Here is a 22,612-nt window from a genome sequence, read left to right on the forward strand (position 1 = left end):
TTTCGATGGACTCATCCAACTTATAAGAAGAGTTTGGAGACACTGTAAGGAAAAAAGGAAACAATGAACAGCAAAGTTTATGAACAGATGAAGGTCAGTCACCCTGAAACAGGTGAAAATTTCGAGCAATCGCTTCACTATGAATTTGTAAAGCTCAATGAAAAAAAAAAATCCTCTCTGAAGGAACACTACAAAAGAGAAATGCAAGAACTCAAGAAAAAAATGGTAAGATAGCAGGAAGAGGTGAAATATGATCTGGGAAGAAATGGGGAAAACTAGAAATTAACTGGAATTAAGTAGAAATTAGAAAGTACTCAAGGAAGGGGCGCCTGGGTGGCTCAGTCAGTTGGGCATCCGACTTCGGCTCAGGTCATGGTCTCGTGGTTCGTGAGTTCCAGCCCCACATCAGGCTCTGTGCCGACAGCTCGGAGCCTGAAGCCTGCTTCGGATTCTCTGTTTCCCTCTCTCTCTGCTCCTCCCCTGCTCATGCTCTGTCTCTCACTCTCTCTCCTTCAAAAATAAATAAAAACATTAAAAAAAAGAGAAAGTACTCAAGGAGAAAACATAATAAGCCAGACAGAATATAGACATGAGAAACATGAACAAACTGAAATGAAAATAGAAAGGATTAGAAAAGATGGAAGGATCCACAAGACAGACAATGGAGATCCAACATATATGTAATTAAAGAGCCTGACGAAAAAAATAAAAATAAAATAGTGGAATGGAAATCATACTTCAAACTTAGTCTAAGAAAACTTTGGCGAAAAAAACTATTTAAATCTACCTTTTCTAACAAAGTGTATCACACCAAGAAAAACGGGCCCAGGAAAGTCAACACCAAGATATATTCTAGCAACATCACTGGACCTCAAAGAAAACAAAAGATCACCTCACATCTGTCAGAATGGCTCTTGTCAAAAAGACAAGAGATAACAAATGCTGGGAGGATGTGGAGAAGAGGGAACCCTTCTGCACTGGTGATGGGATTGTAAATTGGTGCAACCACTGTGGAGAACAGAATGGAGGCTCCTCAAAAAGCCAAAAAAAAATGGAACTACCAGACAATCCAGGCATCTCACTTGTGTGTATATATCTGAAGGAAATGAAATCAGTGTCTTGAAGAGATATCTCCTCTTCTATGCTCATGGCAGCATTATTCAGAATAATCAAGATAAGGAAACAACCTAAGTGTCCACTGACAGATGAATGGATAAAGAAAAAAATATATATATAATATATATTATGTTTATATGTTTTATATATTATATATTACATACATATACACACACACACATACACACATACACACACACACAACACAATATTATTCAGCCATAAAAAAAGAAGGAAATCCTGCCATTTGTGACAACATGAGTGGACCATGAGTATTATGCTAAGTGAAACAGACCAGACAGAGAAAGACAAATACTATATGGTCTTTGTATGTGGAACCTAAAAATAAAATGTCAAACTCATAGAAACAGAGTGGAATGATGGTTGCCAGGGATGGGAGAGGGAGGAAATGGGGAGATGTTGGTCAAAGAATATAGAGACTTTCAGTTATAAGGTGGCTGAGTTCTGAGGACCTAATGTACAGCAGGTGACTGTAGTTAAGAATACCATATTGTACACTTCAGATTTGCAGAGAGTAGATCTTAAGCATTCTCAACACACGCACACAAAGGTAACTATGTGAGGTGACAGGTGTGCTAAATAACTTGGCTGTGGTGATCATTTCATAATGTATATGTATATCAAAGTATACACTTTAAATATATACAGTTTTATTTGTTATACTTCAGTAAAGCTGGAAAAAATGTAGAGAAAAAGAAAATTCGTATGGCAACTAGGCAGGGTAAAACATCCATCTATTCAGTGGAGCAGGACCCACAAGCCATTCAGAGAAACTGTGACAAAATATTTTATTTCTAGTCAAGATTTCCTTCAGGTATGAATGCTATAGAAAAATGATTTTGAACATGAAGGAACTCAGAGAATTTTGTTCACATGCGCACTGCTTAAGAAAATTATGGAGTTTTGGCTTCAGCTAACCAAGAAATAATGAAAAACTAGGGCAAAGGGGAAGGGAGCATGCAAAGAATGTATTTCACTGAAGAGCTAAGACCTGAACACATATGAGTATTGGACTAGTGGGATAGAAGGTACAAGTTTTATATTCTAACAATTTAAAAATAATACAAATATACAAATTTGGAAGGGGGAATCCAAGAAAAGGTGGCAGAAAGAAAAAAACATGCTGTTCATTAATAACAGCTGAGAACCAAGGGGTATCATTTAAAAAAATTTTTTTTTTCCAACGTTTTTTAATTTATTTTTAGGACAGAGAGAGACAGAGCATGAACGGGGGAGGCGCAGAGAGAGAGGGAGAGGGAGACACAGAATCGGAAACAGGCTCCAGGCTCTGAGCCATCAGCCCAAGGCCTGACGCGGGGCTCGAACTCCCGGACCGCGAGATCGTGACCTGGCTGAAGTCGGACGCTTAACCGACTGCGCCACCCAGGCGCCCCAACAAGGGGTATCATTTAAAGCTGCCAGATGTAGTAGAAATGTAAGCATATTTAATTTTACAAAGACAAACATTAAAATAGATAATGCAAGTGATTAATATTGAATAACAACAGAGTGGTAGGGGACAGAGGAGAGGGCAGGTACTAATTTTATGGTTGTTCATACTAGGGATTCAGAGCTACTGTTCAAAGAGGTAGATGATTAAGGGCAAACGATCAACAAGGTGTGTACCACAAAACAAAAGTAAAGGTAACTGAAAACCTACTGAAAGAATTCCAAATTAGAAGTACGAAAATATGCCATAAAAATTTATGACAAAACAAAGACTAAACATGTACAGCATATCAAGGAACATAAATGGCCCAAACCTACCTAGTGAAAGAACGCAGAGCTATTTTGGTGGAAGTGTGTGTGTATGGATGCATGTATGTGTCTATGTATATATGTGTACATATGTGGGGGTGGGGAGATACAGAGCACACAAAGTCCTCTCCTCAACCTTTAGCCTATGGTAGACCATGAAGAGGAGAGACATTCCAGATGGACTCCAGGTTTTGATAGCCCACATTTATGAGGAAGATCTTCTCTAGGCTTTGTCTCCCTGCCCTGTGTCCCTTGACTGGAGTGGGGAGAAATCAGAAACCTGCTTTCATCTGATTTCCCCACTGCGATTAAGCCTACTGGTCCCCACCCTGTCGTGCCTCAAGCAGGGTGTTCAGCCTTGGGGCTGCATGGTCCTGGGACATAGACCTACCTGCTGGCTCACAGCAGTATAGGTACCCTGGAGTCTGGAGAAGAGGGGTGGGGCCTGAGAACTTCCCTTTCTGACAAGTTCCCAGGGATACTGATGCTACTGGTCCAGGAACAATGTGTTTAAAAAATCACTGTCCCAGGGGTGCCTGGGTGACTCAGTCGGTTAAGCATCCAACTCTAGATTTCAGTTCAGGTCATGATCTCACATCTCATGAGTTTGAGCCCCGCATCAGGCTTCATGCTGACAGTGCAGAGCCTGCTTCGTATTCTCTCTCCCTCTCTCTCTCTTCTTCCCCTGCCCCCACCATGAAAATAAGTAGATAAACTGAAAAAAAAATCACTGCCCAGAGTGTGTCCCTGCCCGCACATGTGGAGCAGGTGCTACCACGTCAGTGTGCCAAGAAAGCCAGGGCATCCAAATTCCTTTTGAGCAGGTGGTGCAGGCAGAAGTGCCTAGGCAAGGACTTAGTCACATGGTTACACCTGGCTGCAGGAGAGGCTGGGCAATGGCGCCTGTAGCGGGGCAGTCTGTGCCCTAAAAAGGGAAAAGGGAAAAGCTTGCTTGTGGGAGACGATTAGAGGTTTACGGAGTGGGCCCTAGGATTCACATGGAGATGAAGAGAGAGGGTCCAAGCACTCAGTGGTGAGGGACAGGTGTGAAAAAAAGATGCTTACGGTGCTTGGTTCTTAGTGTCATAGCGGACCTTTATTCAAGGGGGAGGAGCCCAAGGCGGTCTGCAGGCATCAGCAAAGGCCGCCCGGGAAGGCAAGGCAAGAGCTCAGCTTTGAAGCAGGACTGCACTTGGCTGTGGTTGCCCATTCCTGCCTCGAAGACAGCTAGGTGTACTCCGCCATCTTTGCCCTCTTTGTGCCTCCAAGATGTTCATTCACTGTCCCTGTTGTTTTGTGGGTTGGGCCGGATGTTTTCCCAGGTCTCAGACTCTCTTTTTCTATCCTGTCCCCCAGGCGTCTTGGCTCTGGAGAAAGCTGCGTGGCAAAAGGCGGCTGGTGATGGCATTCTGCCTCCTGATGACTCTGTCTGTGGTGGCTGTCACTCGCTTCCCCCCACAGCATCCTGCTACTGGCCCAGACCCTGGTCCTATGGAGCCCCAGGAGGTAACGGGTGCCCTTGGCCCCCACAGCCAGCAGGCTCTGAGCTCCAGCTGGAGGCAGCGGGCAAGAGACCTAGGGCTCTGGAGAGGCTGGGCCTTGCCTAGCCCCATGTGTGCTGGGGAGCAAGGCCACAGAGGGCCAGTGGACAGAAGCAGGAAGTCCCTGGGAGGGGACAGCAGGCGTCCAGGGAGGGTCAGGAGGGACATTACTTTGGCATCTCTAGGAGATTTGAGACTCAGTACCCGGCGTCTTGTGCTCCTGGGGGAGGATGAAGTTAGGAGTCCAGGAGCCAAAGACTTGGGTCCCCCCTGGCATGATGGTCTCATCAGAGAGGCACAGAATGAAACTGGCACCCTGGTTGGCCCCCTCACAGGACATGGCATGACGGCTTTACAGGCTTGGAAAGCTACCGCTGGACCGACCCTCCGGTCCCACCCAGCAGAAGGCAGGAATCTTCCAGGATTGACTGGTGGGCGACAAACAGAGCATCCCACACCATCTGCAGGGGCTCGTCGGTGGCTTGGCTCTGTTGGGAAGCTGCAAGGATCTGTCTGGTGTGAGGCTGAGACCCCTGGTCTGTTGACCGGCTTGAGGACCAGTAGGCAGGCTCCCCCGTGGCTCACAGAGCATGATGTGCAAATGCTCCGGCTGTTGGCCCAGGGGGAGGTGGTGGGCAAAGCCAGGGTGCCTGGCCATGGGCAGGTGCTGCAGGTTGGCTTCTCCAATGCGGGTGCCTCTCGGGACATGTCTTCTGGGCTCAGCCATCTCTGCTCCCAGGGGCTCTGCGGCCTGATCAAGAGGCCTGGGGACCTGCTGGAGGTCCTGGCCTTCCACGTGGACCGTGTGCTGGGGCTGCACCGGAGCCTACCTGCTGTGGCCCGGAACTTCCGGAGCTCCCTGCTGCCCTACCGATACACAGATGGCAGCACAAGGCCCGTCATCTGGTGGGCGCCCGATGTGCAGCACCTGGGTGACCCAGACGATGACCAGAACTCTCTGTCCTTGGGCTGGCTCCAGTACCAGGCCTTGTTGGCACGTGGCTGCAGCTGGCCAAGCCAGGCCCCCTGCCTGGGCCTCCACCACGCCGAGTGGGCACGCCTGGCACTCTTCGACTTCCTGCTGCAGGTAGGTGGGGCTGGGCATGGTGAGGCTGGAGAGCAGCAGAAGCAGGGGATTGGGGATGAATTGAGACACTGGAGTTGCCCGCTTGAGGATGGTTGGTGACTCCCCCTCCAATCTTTGTGTTTTGACCACCATGCACCTGTTTTCGTTATTTTTCTGCTTTTGCATTTATTCATCCAGTGGTATGCTGGAACCAGCTCATGTGGGCTTACGAGAGCTGATTGCTAAAATTTTCAAGAATTTTGTGACCTGGTTGAGAAACACAGGCATTATTAAACATTAAATTCCATCAACTAACAATATGATAAGTTATTGTTGAAAAAAAGGTAATAAATGCTCAGAACCCATTAATTCCTAATGATTTCACTGTATTTTACTACAGTCTATGCTTTTTAGGTTATTTGCATTTATATAGTAAATATTGTATGATGGTGAGCTACTGCACATCTCCTGTCAGCTCCACATTCGGTCATGTTGGTAGCTTGAAATTGGCCAGGGTGGGAGTATTTACACCATGGGAGTCAGCAAATGCTACAAATATGGACTCCCCACTACTTCCAAGAGCTGGTTGTTAAACATTTATCTGCACATCACTGTTGACAATGTTATATCCTTGAATCAACTAGAATTGAAGGTGGTTGCCTAGTTTAAAAAAGAAAGGAAGTAATGGGGAGAGGGAGAGACATAGGAGGATAAAGGGATGATACTTGGGCACTGAAAAATGAGAAAGGACTCCAGCCACAAGGTCAACTGAGGTCCTTCCCCTGCCAGAAGTTAACCCTGGAGTTTCTGGGGATCCTAGGGAAGGATTGGGCAGTCACAGTTAACACAGGAGTTAACTGGGGGACTGCAGGCATTGGCTATTTACTAACTGTAAACAGCATGGCTATTCTGGGGCCTGTGCACTGGATGTCAGCTGAGACATACGTGTGGAAATGTGTCCAGAAGGATATAAAGACAAAAAGGAAAGACAAAAAGCTCAAAATGGGTGAATATGTGTACTAGATGCAGACTGAGCCAGCCCCCGTTTCTGTAGCGATGCCTATTGAAGAAAGACACCAACATGAGCCCTAGATTCACCTACTGGGGTGAGTGGATGAGCCACAGGACAGGATTCAGGCAGCCAGGGGATGTCATGCTGTATTTGGTCCACACAGGGTTGGTCCACAATATGTTTTCAGAAAATTCTTAGACAACATGTAATACTTTGGAGATTTCCCCATAAAAATCCAGCTTCCTTTGAAACACTGGATGGTTTAGTAACGTTGGGCCTCCCTTCCCATATGGCAGTAATCAGCCTGAGCTGAGTAGTCATGCCATGCTCTCCTTTTGGCCATAGGCCCTACCTCCTTATTTTCTGACATCCACCTCCTGCCCCTTCCCCAGAACCATGAATGCTACCTGTCAGTCAGTGGATATTTGTTTCCAGTCATCGAGCTAACTGGTCTCCTGAGGTACTTCAGGCTCCTCCAGTCTGTCTCTAAGCTTTGTGGAAAGAGGAGTGTGGAGCTCAGTGATCAGTATGGGCTGACAGATAGACCTGGGCTTGAACCCCTCACTCCGAGACCCCTTCCTGCTGTATGACACTGAGGAGATTACTTTGCCTCTTAGACATTCACTTTTCTTACATCTAAAATGGGACTGGATGTCCTGACCTCACTCCCTTGGACCTGATCATTGTAATGTGTGGTAGCTTCTAATTGCCAGCACCTGCATCTGTGGGCTTGCTCTGGGTGACATGTGACAGGCTGGGTGCTGGGGAACTAACGCTGTCCAGATAGTGTGGTCAACCATCCAGGTTGGGAAGGAGGTATTTCTCAGACGTAGGACTTATAGCCTGGGGCAAACAGGGAAGACTGGTCATGCTACTTCTAGGAGCAGCCTCCGGGGACTGATGGGAGACAGTGTATAAAGAAAGCCCTGGCTCCCTGGCTGGGATGGCTCTTCAGTGTGTGTTATAAGTGTCTCAGAGTTCCCTGCAGTGGTCATTGTTCACCCTCTCTGTCTTACTTCTCTGCTCCCTGCTTATGTTTCTGGATTAGCTCACACACAAAAAAATGGCTATCACTTGAATCCTTGTCTTGAGGTCTGTCTCTGGGAGAGCCTGGCCCATGTCAGACAATAACACTGACCTTGTGTGGTTTCTGCATGCAAGATGGTTCATGTAATACAGTGCCCGGAGGGTGGCACATGCACAATTATAGGCAGGCACTGTCCCCAACACTTTATAGGAATTAACTCATCCAATCCTCATAGCAGCCTTACAAGTGATATACATTTATTCCTATTTAAAGTTGAGAAATTAAGGTCCGAGAGGTTAAATTACTTGCCCGAGGTCATGGCTGCTGAAGTTGACACAAAGCCTAATGGTTGCCTAATGGTCTGCCTCCAGAGCTCACCTTCTTAATCAGAGTCACTATTCAGCTGGCCATGAATGAGGCAGGAAGAGGGGACCCTTGCAGGGATGCCTTGGAGCGGTGAGACTGGAGGCGCCTCCTCGCAGAGCCCCAGCCGAAGTGCACGCAGCAGTCTTCTGCTCCACACAGAGCTCCTCTGTCCATCTCCTAGAGTTGCGGTGTGGGACCCTTCCTCAGCTGCCAGGTCCTGTTGTAGGGACGGAAGTCTTGGCAGCCAAGGCACACGCTGGTTGGGTGTGTGGTCTGACGCTACCTGGCTGGCCTTGTGCCACCTCTTCCTTGGTTTGCTGAACACCAGTCAAGTCAAACACCCCTGTCTGGCTGATGCTGCCTTCCTAGAAGCCACTGGCAAGTCAGAGGGAGGCGAGGTTTCAGGATGTGGGTTTCCCAGCACGGGAACCTGAGGTGCCTCCTGACTGGGGACTGAGCACAAACTCCATGTACAGTCCACTCTGTGGTATGTTTGCTTGTTTGTTTTGTTTTATCTAATATAAACGCTTGCTTTTTTGTGTCTGTGTATCACAACATACCATCTACCCAGACACAAAATACACAAGCACTGCACACATACACATTCTTTATACTCCCCACAAATCATACCCTGTGCGTTGCAAATCCCATCTAAAACCTTGCATTAGTTAGTGATTGCTGAAATAATGCTAACAAACTTCTCTAAAATCATTGGCTTAAAACACCAGCTCTTTAATTCTTTCTCCAGGGTCTGTGGGTCAGTTGGGCTCAACTGAGCTTAGCTGTAAGCTGTGGGGGGTGGGTTCACGTCTGCCCTTGGTGTGTCATTCTGGAGTGCCGGCTAGAGGGGCACCAGTTCCCCGGGGCAAACCCTTCTCCTGGGAAATGGAAGAAACCCTAGAGTTCAACAAAATTGCAAAAGCACATTTAAGGCCTCCACTAACGTCACTTCCTCTAGTATTCCGTTGGTCAAAGCAAGTCAATGTCAGGGAAGGGAAGTACAATCTGCCCAGACTGGAAGGGAAAGAGGAGCAAATATTTGTTGGGCAAAAATGAAATCAGTTACACATACCCCAAACGCATACATTGTACACTTCTAAATGAACCTTATGTCCCCACATATTCTATAGCCACCCACACATGCATACCATTCACATGAACCATACACCCACATATACTCCATATGACGCCCAAACACTGCTGTGGGCAAGTGGGGCTCAATCCTGTGGAGAACTTTGAGTGAGTGTGTAGAACGTGCACCAGAGTTGTCTTACTCAAGGGCCAAAGCTGGGCTATTTACCCCCTAGCTCCCAACTGTCAGAGGTTGAGACTGCTCCTAAGGGCATTGACCTCCTAGGGGCACTAGCAGCCTGGCTCATGTGCTGGCCAGACAAACAGGATCCTTCAGCCAGAAAGGGGCTAAGGCAGAGAGCCACGGCACTTTCTGTAGAAAGCCATCGATATGTACAGGAATAGTGAGTGCCAGGGGGTAGGGGTGGGATACTAACAGCATCTGCTACTCCTAATGAATAAATCAAGAACATGTTTTGGAGGCCAGTATGACCAGGAGGATCCTCTCAGTTTATAAGCTGGTCTCTCTAGGAAAGATACAGTACCAATAGTGAGTAGGTACCCTCCACTGCACCCCAGGCTTGTCATAGGAAGAAGTAGGACTAAGAAAGAGCCCACCACTTCTGAATAGATCAGTGAGAAGCTGCTTCTACTCAGGTGGACAAAGTGGGTGGGAGAGTGTGTATGTGTGTTTGGTGGGTGGGGCTCACAAAACTCTGCTTAATGTCAGGGGCCACCTGCAGCCAGAGTTGCATTCAGTCTGGTAAAAGGTAGAAAGTCCTTCTCCTCCTGGGACAGTGATGATGGAACAGCCAAGCATGGTCAGGAAAAGCTAATGACCATCACATTCACTGTAAGTCAAATTCAACCTGAGAGGAGTTGTGCCTGGGACCTAAAAGAGCCTTCTACTCAGTGGCCAGAGTCAGGGTAGGAAGTGCTGGGTTGTTGGGCACATTTCTTTTTTTAATTTTTTAAAGGGCCTCTGTCTCACACTGTGCTTCCTCTGAGAGGGCGTGTGATTGGCTAGATGGTGGGCGAGTTGTGGAAAACTCAGACAGACTGAGAGTTGGTAATGTTGGCTCATAAAAGTCTTTCTGCAACTTCTGCTTATGAAGGGTCTTCACGTCCCAAGGGTTGATATCCGAGAAAGCCTCGCCTGCCACCCATCCTGGCCCAGGCCATCTTCTTTTCTTACATGGACTAACACAACAGCTCCCTGATTTGTCTCCCTCCCTTCACTTATGTCCCCTCCAATCCAGTCTCCTTACAGAAGACTTCCCCCAGGCAGACCCTGAGTCTAGGATTCCAGTGCGGTAGTTTATCTGGGAGACGATCTCAAGAAACACCCATAGGGAGATGGGAAGTGACATGGGAGGACAGACAATCAATAAAGGGCATGATATAAAGTAGGTCACCACTGTGAGTGACTAGGGAGGGCTTAGTTCCACAGAAAATTTCTGAGAAATGGTATGAAATACATGTTCAGAATTAGCCCACCAAGAGGTGAGGGACTCAAGGCATTTGTAGCCAAATATCCCATCAATCTTTGGTTGAAGGCTGCTTCTGGAGATACGGATTCCCTAGAATCTGGAAAAAGCCCCCAGACAAAGCTATACAGCAGCTGGAATTTGGAAGGTGAACTCTGAAGTTCATAAAGAACCGTTCAGACACAGAAAGCATGCTTCTTTTACAATCATAAATCAGATTGTGTCACACTTCCCCATTAAAATAAGGTAAGGCCTCTCAATGCCCTCGGTATCGGGTTCTTCAAGGGCCCATGTTCTTCAAGGACCCTAGCATCTGTCCCCAGCCGCATCTCTTGGCACTGAGCCTTGGTCAGTTTCTAAACACACCCAGCTCCTTCTGGTGCAGGGCTTCTTGCTTGGACTTGCTTCTGACTCTTGCTCCCCAGGTTTCAACTCTCCTGACCACCCCTTATTATTATTATTCTCTTTCTCTTTCATGGCATCCTGTCGATTCCCTTTCTGATTCCCAGCACAGTTTGTAAATATTTTATTTATTTGTTCACGTATTTACCACATGTCTGTGTTTTGTTCACCACCACATCAGCATCTAGCACAGAGCCAAGGTCTTGGTTTGATCCTAGATAAGCACTATGAACGAATGAATGAATGAATTAGTGATGAGTGAACTCCCAAGATCTCTGTATGATTTCCAGTCTGGGTGCTGCTGTGTTTTTCTTCCTCAAGTACCACTTCTTCCTCTAGATGGAAAGGAAGCCCAAAGCTTTCTACATTTCTTATAGGGTCCAGAATAGAACCACAGAGGTAGAAAACAACATTTGCCATGATCTTGCCTTCTGGCTGTTAATGAACTTGCACTCCCAGAATAGATGACAATGTGTAATGTTGCCTGATGTCCTCGACCACTGTTCCAGCACTTGGCATGTGTTCATGCATAACAGCCCTTAGAGGCAGAAAATATTCTTAGCTTCATTCTACAGACGGGGAAACTGAGGTTTAGAAGAGCTAAGGAGCTTGCCCACAGTCACAACCTGTTTCATCCAAGGCAGTCTGGCCACAGAGTGCATGTTCTTGCCCTCTTTGCTGTACCGAACTGGCTCTAAAAAAATATTTATTGAGTCTCTTCAATATTTATTGGTCCATTTCCTTCCCAAGGAGCCTGTTTTCATTTATTTGTGATCCTGTGTGCATTCTTTATTTTGAGTCCAAATCTATGTCTTCAATTCATGTGTACCCCTCTGGCTTAGTCTCCTGGGACATGAGGTATTCTGTCAGTTAGAGAGGATCCCAGAACTGTGATCACTGCCGACCGTTCAGGCTTCCAACCAGAGATGTGACATATCATAGTACCTACCATTTATGAAATGCCTACACCTGTGTGGCAATGTCTACTGCAAACCACACCCATGAGTTCATTTAAATCCTACAACAGGCCCAACAGATGGGAGCTATGTTCCTCCCCATTTCACAGATGGCACAGCCAACTATGGAGGACTGAAACACCTGCCTGGATGAAGGTGTGTAAAGGGTGACATTGAGGATCCTTACGTATATTTAAAAGCAGGACCTCCATCAGGGTGAGGTATGAGGGGCAGAATTCTACGTTGGTCCCCAAGGCTCCCCACTCCACTGGCATTAACCCCTGCCCTTGAGTATGGGTGAGACCTGTGAATATGATGGAATAGCACTCCAACGACCAGGTTGCCAATCATTTATCTTTGAGTTGATCAAAAGGAATATTATCCTGGGTGGGTCTGACCTAATCAGGGGAGTCTTTCAAAGGAGATGAAGCATCTAGAGAATTTCCGAAAGTACACAGCCATGCTATGAACTGTCTGGTGGAAGGGGAGGCCTCTAGAAGGACTCTGAGATCCCTGGGACCTAGTGCTACGACTAGAAAGAATGGTTTCTGCCAACAACCTGAAGGAGCTTAGGAGATGGCCTTGAGCTACAATGTGACATGGCCCCTGGCCGACACCTGGAGTTCAGCCTGGTGAGAACCTGAGCAGAGAACCTGGCAAAAATGTGATGGACTCCTGACCCACAGAAACTGTGACATAATAATGGGTTTTTCGAAGCCACTAAGCCCCTGGTAATTTGTAATGCAGCAATGAAAAGTGAATTTATGAGCCCAAGGCACATACATTTTGGGTGTAGGGCCGGTGCTGCGTGACCTGGACAGCGAGCGCCTCCCTCCATTTCTTCAACCCCACCCTAGTCCTGTCTCTGTCCAGATTTTTTTAACTTGTTTTTTCTTTAATTGTTCATATTCTTTGCCCCATTTTCTTTTGGATTGTTGGTCTTTTTCTTAATGATTTCAAGAGCTTTTTCTTGAGGAAGGCAATTAGCCTTTTGTTTTTGTTATATTGTAACATTTCTCTCAGGTTCAGTTGTCATAAGCTTTATTTAGAGTCTGCTGTGCAGAAATTTTAAAAAATGTATGTTGTTAAAATTATCAAGCTTTTCTTTTGTGATTTCTAGGTCAGTATATGCTTTAAAAGGCCATCCTCACTTCAGGGTTATTTTTAACTTCAGTCTTCCATGTGTTTTCATCTCTCTTTGATCCATCTGGAAGTTATTTTGGAGTAAGAGATAAGATGCAAAACAACGATTTTTTTTTCAGATAGCAACCCAAATGTCTCAGCACATTTGTCGAATAATCAACCTTTCCCCCCACCCCCAATCTGAAATGTTGCCTTTACCATATAGCCAATTTCCATATGTATGTAGGTCTATTTCTGGACTCTGTTCTGTTCTACTAAAGGTTCTGTCCATTTATATGCCAAAACCACAGTTCTAATTGCTGGGCTCTACATTTTGTGTGGATAACCAGTAGGGATTGCTCTTCCTCATTTCTCTTTCTTAGAATTCTCCTGATATCCTTGCAGGGTATCTACTGTCATATGAAATTTAGAGTCCGCTTGTTACTCCTCCTTCTCAAGTCCTTTTGGGATTTTATTGGGATCAAATTATATTTGTGTGGACTAATGTAGAGGGAAATTACATCTATATTAAAATATAGCGTCATTCTAGCCAAGAATTGGATACTGTTGGTTCGCAACCCACTTTGGACCTTCCCGGGAGTAATCTGAAACTAGCCCCTCTATGTGGAAGGCACTGAGAGACCAAAGAAAGAGGCAGGCCACTCCAGGTTGGTAGGTGGCAGGTTTAATAAACAAAGAGACCTTACAGACAAGGCTTGTCTTGGGCAACAACAAGACAGTGGATCCCGGTGTCCACCTGCCGAATCTTAAAAGTTCATAAAGAGGCCTTACCTGGGTTCCGTCATGTATACTGTGCAGGTGTTCTCATCACCACGTCACCATCTCAAGGCAATGTACCTGGAGCAGCCTCTGGGAGCAGGAGAAGCAAGTGGAACCCACATTCCAAAGACAGGGGAGGGGACGAGGAGCCTGTGCATGCCCATGTCCAGCTCTTGAGTCAACAGGCAGACGTTCAATGACGTTCCCCAGCAGATATGTCTCTCCATTTATTCATGTTCCTCAGAAGCATCTGCATGTTTCCTTTACTTTCATGTGGGGTTATTCCTGGGCATTTCATCTTCTTGTGGCCATTTGAAAATAGGATCTTTCCATCATACGTTCTGGCTGGAAGCCCCAGGTCTGCGTGAAGGCTATTATTTCTGTGTATCAGTTTGGTTAGTGGCCACACGCTAACTTTGTATTGCTTCTAATGGTTGCTCAGTTTATCCTCTGGCTTTTCCAAGTATACCCGCGTTTCATCTGTAATGAATGCACTTTGTCTTCTCATTGCCTCTTACCTCATTACATTTGCTGGTGCTTCCAGGGCAATGGTGAATATTCATGGAATGATGGACATGAGTTGTTGCTACAGATCTGGGACCCTTTCTAGGGTTTCACCATTAAACATAATCCTAGTTTTCCACTAAAGATATGATGAGGAACTATTCATTATCCTTGCTTTATTAAGAATTTCTAGGGGTGCCTGGTGGCTCAGTTGGTTGAGCGTCCGACATCGGCTCAGGTCATGATCTCTCAGTTCATGGGTTTGAGCCCCACGTCGGGCTCTGTGCTGACAGCTGGGAGCCTGGAGCCTGCTTCGGTTTCTGTCTCCCTCTCTCTGCCCCTTCCCCGCTCATGCTCTGTCTCTCTCTGTCTCTCAAAGATAATTAACGTTAAAAAAAATTAAAAAAAAAAAAGAATTTCTAGGGGCTCCTGGGTGGCTCAGTCAGTTGAGCGTCCGACTTCGGCTCAGGTCGTGATCTCTCAGTTCGTGGGTTCCAGCCCTGCGTCGGGCTCTGTGCTGACAGCTCGGAGCCTGGAGACTGCTTCGAATTCTGTGTCTCCCTCTCTTTCTGCCCCTCCCCTGATCATGCTCTGTCTCTCTCTCTCTCTCAAAAGTAAATAAACATTTTAAAACATGAATTTTTATTGTCAGGAAAGGATGCAAAATTTTATGAAATGCCTCTGAAGTATCCGTGGAAGAGATCACTATTTCCCTTCTGACGTTATTATGTGAGGGCTTCTGTGTAAGGTGTTCTGACAGTGACTCCTCCTAGCTTTCTCGGTTGGAAACGTTATTTGCTCTAAGTGGATTTATCTTTTGATGGCTGTGGTTTTTTGCACTGATGTCTTTTTAGATAAGATCTAGTTCTCCTCAGTGCATCTCCTCAAAGCCCATCAGCCAGTCTATTAGCCTGCATCTTAAGCTGGTGCCGGAACTTCTGGCCTCAGGCTTGGGGCAGATGTGGCGTCCAGATGTTCCTCCCCAGAGCCTCCAGGAAGATTGCTCTTTGTCAGGACATGTGGAGAGCACTGCAAGGTGAGTCCTTAGACTCACTCCTCTCCCACTCCGACCTCCCCAAAGAAACCTCAAGAATTCTCTAACCAGCCAGCCGGGCAGGGTGGGACCAGACCACTGGCCTCCGCGGAGAGAGATGCTGCCATCCTGTGGCAGTCGGAGCCCCAGGCAGCGAGCCTGCCCAGACAGGAGCCGCCCTTTCCACCCGGAAGGACCCAGGCCTGTGACTACTCCCAGCTTGGGAGAAGGTCCATGAACAGGGGGCGTGGGCCATCAGGACAGCAGGTGGCTCTTCTGGAATCCATTAGACCCAGATCAGGCACTGGCTGAGGAAACTGTCTTGGCTCAGGAGCTTGATAGGTCATTACAGGACTCTGGCCACCCTTCATACCCTATGCTGGCTCCCCCCCAGACCTGCCCTCTCCCACAGCTGGACCTGGTGTCCCTCCTTGGCAGACTGCATGTCTTGTCCCACCCGGATGTCCTGTTCAGGGGCCACAGAGCCAGGCCTCCCCCTGAAAACTTCTGGTGTTGGCATCTTGGGCGGGGAGGCAGGGTGTGATAGGCAGGCTTTAAGTCATCACAGTCCCATGCTGTCAGTCAGCCAGGCACTTCATTCACTCATTCTTTCACTCAAAAAAACCTCAACTAAATCTCTGGTTGTGCTAAGCAAGTGCTGGGTGCTGGGGATCGGACTGAATCATGTCTTCATCTTTGCCATCAAGGGACTTGGGATCTCTGGTGCCACACAGTCCCACTCACTGGTCAGAGCCAGAGTGCTCGGGTTTGAGCCTAAGCACCACCACGTCCTTGCTAGGGGGTCTTAGGCATGTTACCCAGCCTCTGTGACTCAGTTTCCACATCTTTGAAATGAGGATGATAATGGTGTCTACCTCTTGGCTAGTGGAAAGGACTAAATGAGTTGTGACATGTCAAGCTCTGAGTGGCGCCTGCCACAAAGTAAGGGCTTTACAACTGCTCAAGTAAAAGTGAACAAAAGCTTCGATCCACGTCATGATTGTGTGACACTGCTAGGCTGGTCAGAAAAACCCAACTGCAAAGGTTCGTCCTCGTTTCTTGGGAACTCCTCATTATTTCAAAAGAGGGAAAAAGAATCAAATCCTGAGGGAATGTGGGAAATGGAACTTAATCTTGGCCTTGTGTGGCTGCTAGCCTGCTGCTGTTTAAACTGAATTTCTCTTCAGTGGAAAAAAAGAACCAGACGGTGTGGCAAAATAATCAAACTTGCGACTGGGCCTGGCCTGGCCCTTGCTGTTAAACATTCTAATGAGTATAGAGTTTGAGAAGCCAGGAATATTGTATGGGCCAATATTCCTTCATGGCTTCCTCTGGAAACATACACTGTCACACATCAAAATCTGCACAGAATGGCCTGGAGATGGGGTCGGAGAGGGTTTGCCAGGAGGAAGGGGGTTTGGTTGGCTGTGCCTCAGGCATATTATGAAATCCAGAGCACCTACTATGTTTCGGTCTTGCCAGCACTGCCCTGGCATTTACTCTCCCAGCCAAAGAGAAGCAAACAGGTGGGTGTCTGTCTCACAGACATGTCCATACTCTGGAAACTAGGCCTGCCCATAAGACGAGAGTGGCTACCCTATTGTTAGCACTTTATTTCAAACTCTGGGTCTCTGGCCTGTGCCACTGGGTGAGGCTGGGGCTTCCTGGTGTGTGTGTGGGTAGGGGAACCCCTGAGATTCCTGGGGGTCTTTGGGCCTGCCGCTCCCAGGGCAGACACAACAGAAGGTTCTTCCACAACAACCACCCCATGCTTTACATGTATCGTTACCCTACGTGAGCCTCAGGGCAGTCCCATGGGAGTATCCCCGCCCCATTTTGTTGATGAGAAAACTCAGGGGTTTCGAGGTTAAATAACTACCTCAGGTCAAATAGCTAGGGCATAGTGGAGGAGAGGGCATGATACAAGCTTCAAGTGGGTTTAAAACCAGTTGGAAGGCTGAGAGGTCTCTGGTGGCTAGCTGTAGGGCTCCTTCCTCAGCCCTGTCCTGATCAACACTTTCACTCGCAGCTGGAGTGAGGACACTGCAGCTAAAGATTTCCACACAGAGCCCTGTCGTGATTCACCTCCCACCCAGTCCTGGGCTTGGGGATCAGTGCGTCACCATCTTCCACTGACCACTACTGGTCCAGGAGTGAGCGTGTTACCTGATTTGGTCCAGTCAGGCTGAAGGGAAGGTTGCTGGAGGAGAGGTTCATTTCCCCTCTGTCTCTCTGTCTCTGTTTCTCTCATTCATCCTCTCCCCCACCCTCTCGTTCTCTCTGGACATGTACAAGGAAACACATACCCACAGTGGCCACCTGTAGGCTTCCAAAGACTATGCTGGGCTGTTAATATTGGGGGTGGTGAGTGGAGAGCAGAAAGAAACCCGAGTCCTTACTATGTCAATAAGGAGCTGCTAAGTCTCCAGCCTGCCCTATCTTGGGACTTGTTGCCACAGATGATCCTAACTTTCCTTATGGTTGAAGGCGTTTTGAATCAGGTGTTTCTGTTACTTGTGGCTGCTGTTATCCAAAGCCCAGGCAGCCAAAGCAGTGATGGTCCATGTCAGGGGTCTTGTTAATGCGCTCACTTCACGAACAGGGTGAGGGTTGTTTCCACCCTGGCCAAGCTGGACCAGGGCTTTGTGCGTTGGTCTCTAGGCTAAACTTGTCTTTTTCAGTAGTGCCTGTGGGTGTCTTTGGCCCGCTGGCCCTGGAAATCCTACCTAACCTGGCCTCACAGAATTGACCTCAACCTGTTGGGGCGATGGTCTAGGTCTGACATGCAACTTCTCCATCTTGAACTATTGCAAAACAGACAATGTTTTGGGACAGAGGTTGGGACTGTTTAACACTCCCGTTTCTGGACATCTGGTTTTGTGAGGCTTACTGAGCCATAGTTATTTTCTTGTTTGTGTCGAAAGAGATCAATTTTGTATTTCTTCAGAATATATGTGAGTTTTCCTACAAAGGGATATGGAAATAATCAAAGGTCCGCACACAGGACCTTTTACTGGCCGGCACTGGGCTGGGCTGGGTGGCCTGGGAGGTGGCTTCGACGAGTACTACATCCTGGAGGTGACATTGTCCCGCTTACCCCCATTTATGGGGAGGGGCAGCTGCCATGGGCAGAGGGACGCAGGATGGCCGTGCTGGCTCTGGTTGGCTGAGCAGCGAACCACAGAAGAGAGACACGGGCCATCCAAACACCACCATGCCTGCTGCTGCCTCAGTTGTTGTCGTCATGGAGGATGGTGGGCTCTGTGTCTCCTCGTTCTTCCTCTTCCTCCTTCATAGTTTTGAAAGCTGTTCTCGGGGCGCCTGGGTGGCGCAGTCGGTTAAGCGTCCGGCTTCAGCCAGGTCACGATCTCGCGGTCCGTGAGTTCGAGCCCCGCGTCAGGCTCTGGGCTGATGGCTCAGAGCCTGGAGCCTGTTTCCGATTCTATGTCTCCCTCTCTCTGCCCCTCCCCTGTTCATGCTCTGTCTCTCTCTGTCCCAAAAATAAATAAACGTTGAAAGCTGTTCTCTAGCAAGGGTAAGACCAAATTAATTAATCCCATGAAAAGTAATGATGGAGACCTCATTTGACCTCTATAACTGGCTCACTCTTCCTGATCTTCAGGGAGGCAGGGCAGGATAACACAGAGGGCTGGGCTTCAAGCCAGGCAGAACCTGGTTCAAGTCCAATCTATATTACTTTTTACATTTATGGCCTTCCTATGTCTGGGGTCAGCGTCCCCCTGGGTAAAGTGGGATAACGGTGTCTCCCTTGCAAAGCTGCAGTGAGGAGTGAATGAGCTAGAGGTGGGTGGCAGTGACAGTGGCAGTGGTCGTCTGAGTGTTTTGGCTTTTTTTAATAGGTTACTTTATTATTTTTTTTATGTTTGTTTGTTTAGAGACAGAGAGCTGGGGAGGGACAGAGAGAGAGAGAGAATCCCAAGCAGGCTCCGCGCCATCAGTACAAGGTGCAACACGGACTCCCACGGACTGTGAGATCATGACCTGAGCCAAAACCAAGAGTCAGATGCCCAACCGACTGAGCCATCCAGGCTCCCCAGTGATATTTCGTTTGGACACCAGTTCTCCACCGCCCACTGGGTGTCCCACAATTCCATTCTGACACTATCTGCCTGGAGTGTCATATCCCACAAGTTAAAGGGTTCAGTCCTACAGGACTGTTCCACTTCAGACACCAGTCAGAAGTCCTGGGCTACCCACACTTCTGACCAACTGGCTATAAATCAAGGGTTCTCATGACTCCCTCCTCAGGTTTGATCATTTGCTAGAATGGCTCACAGAGCTTGGAAAAACACTTTACTTACATTTACTGGTTTATTTTAAAGGATACAAATGAACAGCCAGATGAAGAGGTATGTGGGGTGAGGCCCAGAAGGGTCCCAAGCACAGGAGCTTATGTCCCGATGGAGCTGGGGTGTGCCACCCTCCTGATACGAATGTGCTCACCGACCAGGAAGTGCTCCAAATCTCGTTGTTCAAGTGTTTATCACCCGATCTCCAGCTCTCCTATCCTTCCTGGAGGTTAGAGATGGGGCTAAAGGTCCTATCCTCTGTTCACTTGTCTTCTGGTGACCAACCCCCATTCTGAAGCTATCTGGGACTCCCCTGAGTCATCTCATTAGCATAAACTCAGGTGTGCTCAAAGGGGCTCATTATAAATCACTCAGGAAACTCCAAAGGTTTTAGGAGCTCTGTGCTAGGATCAGGGCACAGAGACCAAATACATCTCTTATTACACCACATCATCATCATCTCTGAGGGAGAGACGCCATCGTTGCTTTATCAGACTAAAACCACTGCTGCCTTTGCTGTAAGTCTGTGGCTGTTCTGCATCATCACCACTGCAGGGAGGGAGGTGCCCTGATCCTGCCAGAGCTGAACCGTGTGCTAGAGAGGAATCACAGAAGGCTCCCGGGGATTGAGGGAGGGAGCAGGCCCTCTCTTTCTGTGGGGCCCCTCACCAGCGTGGTGCCATCTGGCTTTCTGCTTCCCTCGCCCTGACTTTCACTCACCTCCACGCTGAGTCTATCCCTTCTGTTGCCTTGGTCTGGACAGTTGCCCCAAGCACAGTATGTTACCTGGAGCCGATTTCTAGACTCCCAGGCTGGCACCTTTCCTCTCCAGTGGTGTTGCCAGGCTTTCTAAATTAGTGTAGCCATTCTGCAGAAGGGGGCCTGAGTCTCCATGCCGCACACAAGGCTCTTTCAGGAACCGGATTACCTTTGCATCCTGAGAGTTAGCACCCGTGTGAGTCACCATCCTGATTGGGAGAGCCCAGGGGTCCCTGGGCCCTCCCTCTCCTGCGACCCTGACACCACCTGGGGATTTACAAGGACTCAAACCCCAGGTCCCACAACCCGGGAGGATCTGGTAACCTTCCTAGGATTTAGACAAATCCCAGGCAGCTGATCGTGTTTCACATACCTCGCACAAGGGCACGTCTCACACCCTCAGCCTCCTGCAGCTCCCTGCTTCACTTCTCTCTTCCCCTCCTCTCTCTCCTCCCCCTTCCGCAGCAACAAATGGATTTTTCCTCTTGTCCCAAGCACAGCAAGTCCTATGGAGACCTCACCTTCTGTTGTTAGCACTCATCAAGGTATTGTATCCAGCCAAATTTCCTTCCCAGCAGGAAAAGGGGTGCATCTCCTCCAGCTCGCCCACCGTGTGACGCCCCCTGCTGCCCCCAAACTCACCCTGTTTGGAATCCACTTCCTGGCACATCCCAACCTTTTCCACACCACCTCCTGCTTCCACCTATCCCTTTCCTGTCTTTCTCCCTACAGCAAGACCCGCCCTCCCATCCTGTGAGGACTCTGCCACTTCTATTTTGATGCCTTCTCCCTTCTGGACCCCCTCGCATTGGATGCACACAGTAGATAACATCCTCACGTAGGTCAGGGCTGGGCTGTATCTGTGTTTCTGTTTAATTCCTGACTTGCAGGCTGTAACTCCTTCCTTCTGAAGAAAGCTACTGGAAGCAGGTGCGTGGGATGTATTGTTGTGCGAATTCTATGACACTCTAAAATGTCATGTGTGTCTCCATGTGTGTCTGGAGGGGCTGGGAGGCAGAACTCCTCAGAACTGTCCCCACACCATGCCTGAGGATTCCCCCTTGAGGCCTCCAGTGTACAAGGAGCCTGTAAGGGGAATGCCTTCCTCCTTCTCTGACTTTGACTCAGGCCTAACAAGGGCTGCAGCTTTTACCTCCAAAGAAAGGAGGAATCCCTGCTGTCGCATTTGCCGCATAAGGAAAAAGTGGAGTTGTGTGTGAATTTCCGCTGGTTGACAGATGGTCAGCACTGGGAGGCCCAGTGGCCTTAGGCCAGAGTTTGGGGCAGTGACACAGATTCGGCAGTGGGGATCAGTGGAAATCCGGGCGGGGCTGAGGCGTGAGCAGACAGGCCCACGGCCAGCAGGACGAGCTGGCTGGAGGAGCAGACCAGAAGCTCCCTCCCTAGCTGGAGGCCAGCCACGAGCTGACCAGCACCGACAGCCACTGTCCCCAGTGTGAGGCCCCAGGGGTCAGGCGGCCCGAGTGCCGGGCTCGGTGGAGGCAGGCATCGAGCCACACCCCCTCAGAGGCTGGATGTCCTCATAGGTCCATGACCGCCTGGACCGCTACTGCTGCGGCTTTGAGCCCGAGCCGTCAGACCCCTGCGTGGAAGAGGGGCTCCGGGAGAAATGCCAGAACCCGGGCGAGCTGCGACTGGTCCACATCCTGGTACGTCCCCTTGTCACCCAGACTCGGGTTTTCATGTCTCCTCCTTCAGTTCATGAGTTTCAGAGATCATGTGACACGGAGGGTTCCCAATCCTATTCTTTTTAGCAGAAGCCTTTGTTTGAATTATGTTTCCAAGAGGCCATAGTATGGAAAACTGACCCAAGTGGGGCTTTGCAAATGTGGTTGAGGTGGGGATGGTGCGGGGGCTGGGTTTTCATCAACTCCACTGTCCCCTTGAGAGTCCACAGGGAACCCCTAGGGCTCCCAGAAGCAGGTGTGAGGACTGTGTGTCTAGTCAGCCACCCACATTGTGCCAGCAGCTGTGGAAACTGTGGCCTGGCCCGGGGAAGGGCGTTTCCACGGCCGCATGGCTGGTCAGCGGCAGTGACAGGGCTCCCTCCTAGGGCCCAACAGCTCACAGGCCGGTGCTCACCAGAGGAACACTGCGCTGCCTCCTGTTAAAAGTAGAGCCCAGGGTGGGAAGCGATGTGCAGAGGCCATCAGAGACAGGACTGCCATGGCAGAGCAGTCTCTTCTGTCCAAGGAGCGAGGGGCCACCCTCTGGAAGGGCTCCTCCGCCTTCTCCCCACCCAGTGAGCTGAATATCCACG

The 22,612-nt window shown here is 48.7% G+C and overlaps 1 protein-coding gene across 1 annotated transcript in view; it reads left to right on the top strand.

Moving 5' to 3' along the window:
- The first annotated feature begins 4,117 nt into the window (after positions 1–4,117).
- GASK1A (golgi associated kinase 1A) overlaps positions 4,118–22,612 on the top strand; it is a 48,871-nt gene continuing 30,376 nt past the window's right edge. The window contains exons 1-3 of the mRNA XM_086720569.1: positions 4,118–4,401; positions 4,772–5,523; positions 21,879–22,001. Of these exons, the coding sequence (XP_086576695.1) occupies positions 4,206–4,401; positions 4,772–5,523; positions 21,879–22,001 (1,071 nt within the window). The 5' untranslated portion in view covers positions 4,118–4,205. The remainder of the gene's footprint in view (positions 4,402–4,771; positions 5,524–21,878; positions 22,002–22,612) is intronic.

The sequence above is a fragment of the Puma concolor genome, chromosome C2 (assembly GCF_028749965.1).
Source record: "Puma concolor isolate L17-30 chromosome C2, mPumCon1.1.hap2, whole genome shotgun sequence".
In the NCBI taxonomy this organism is placed as follows: Eukaryota; Metazoa; Chordata; class Mammalia; order Carnivora; family Felidae; genus Puma; species Puma concolor.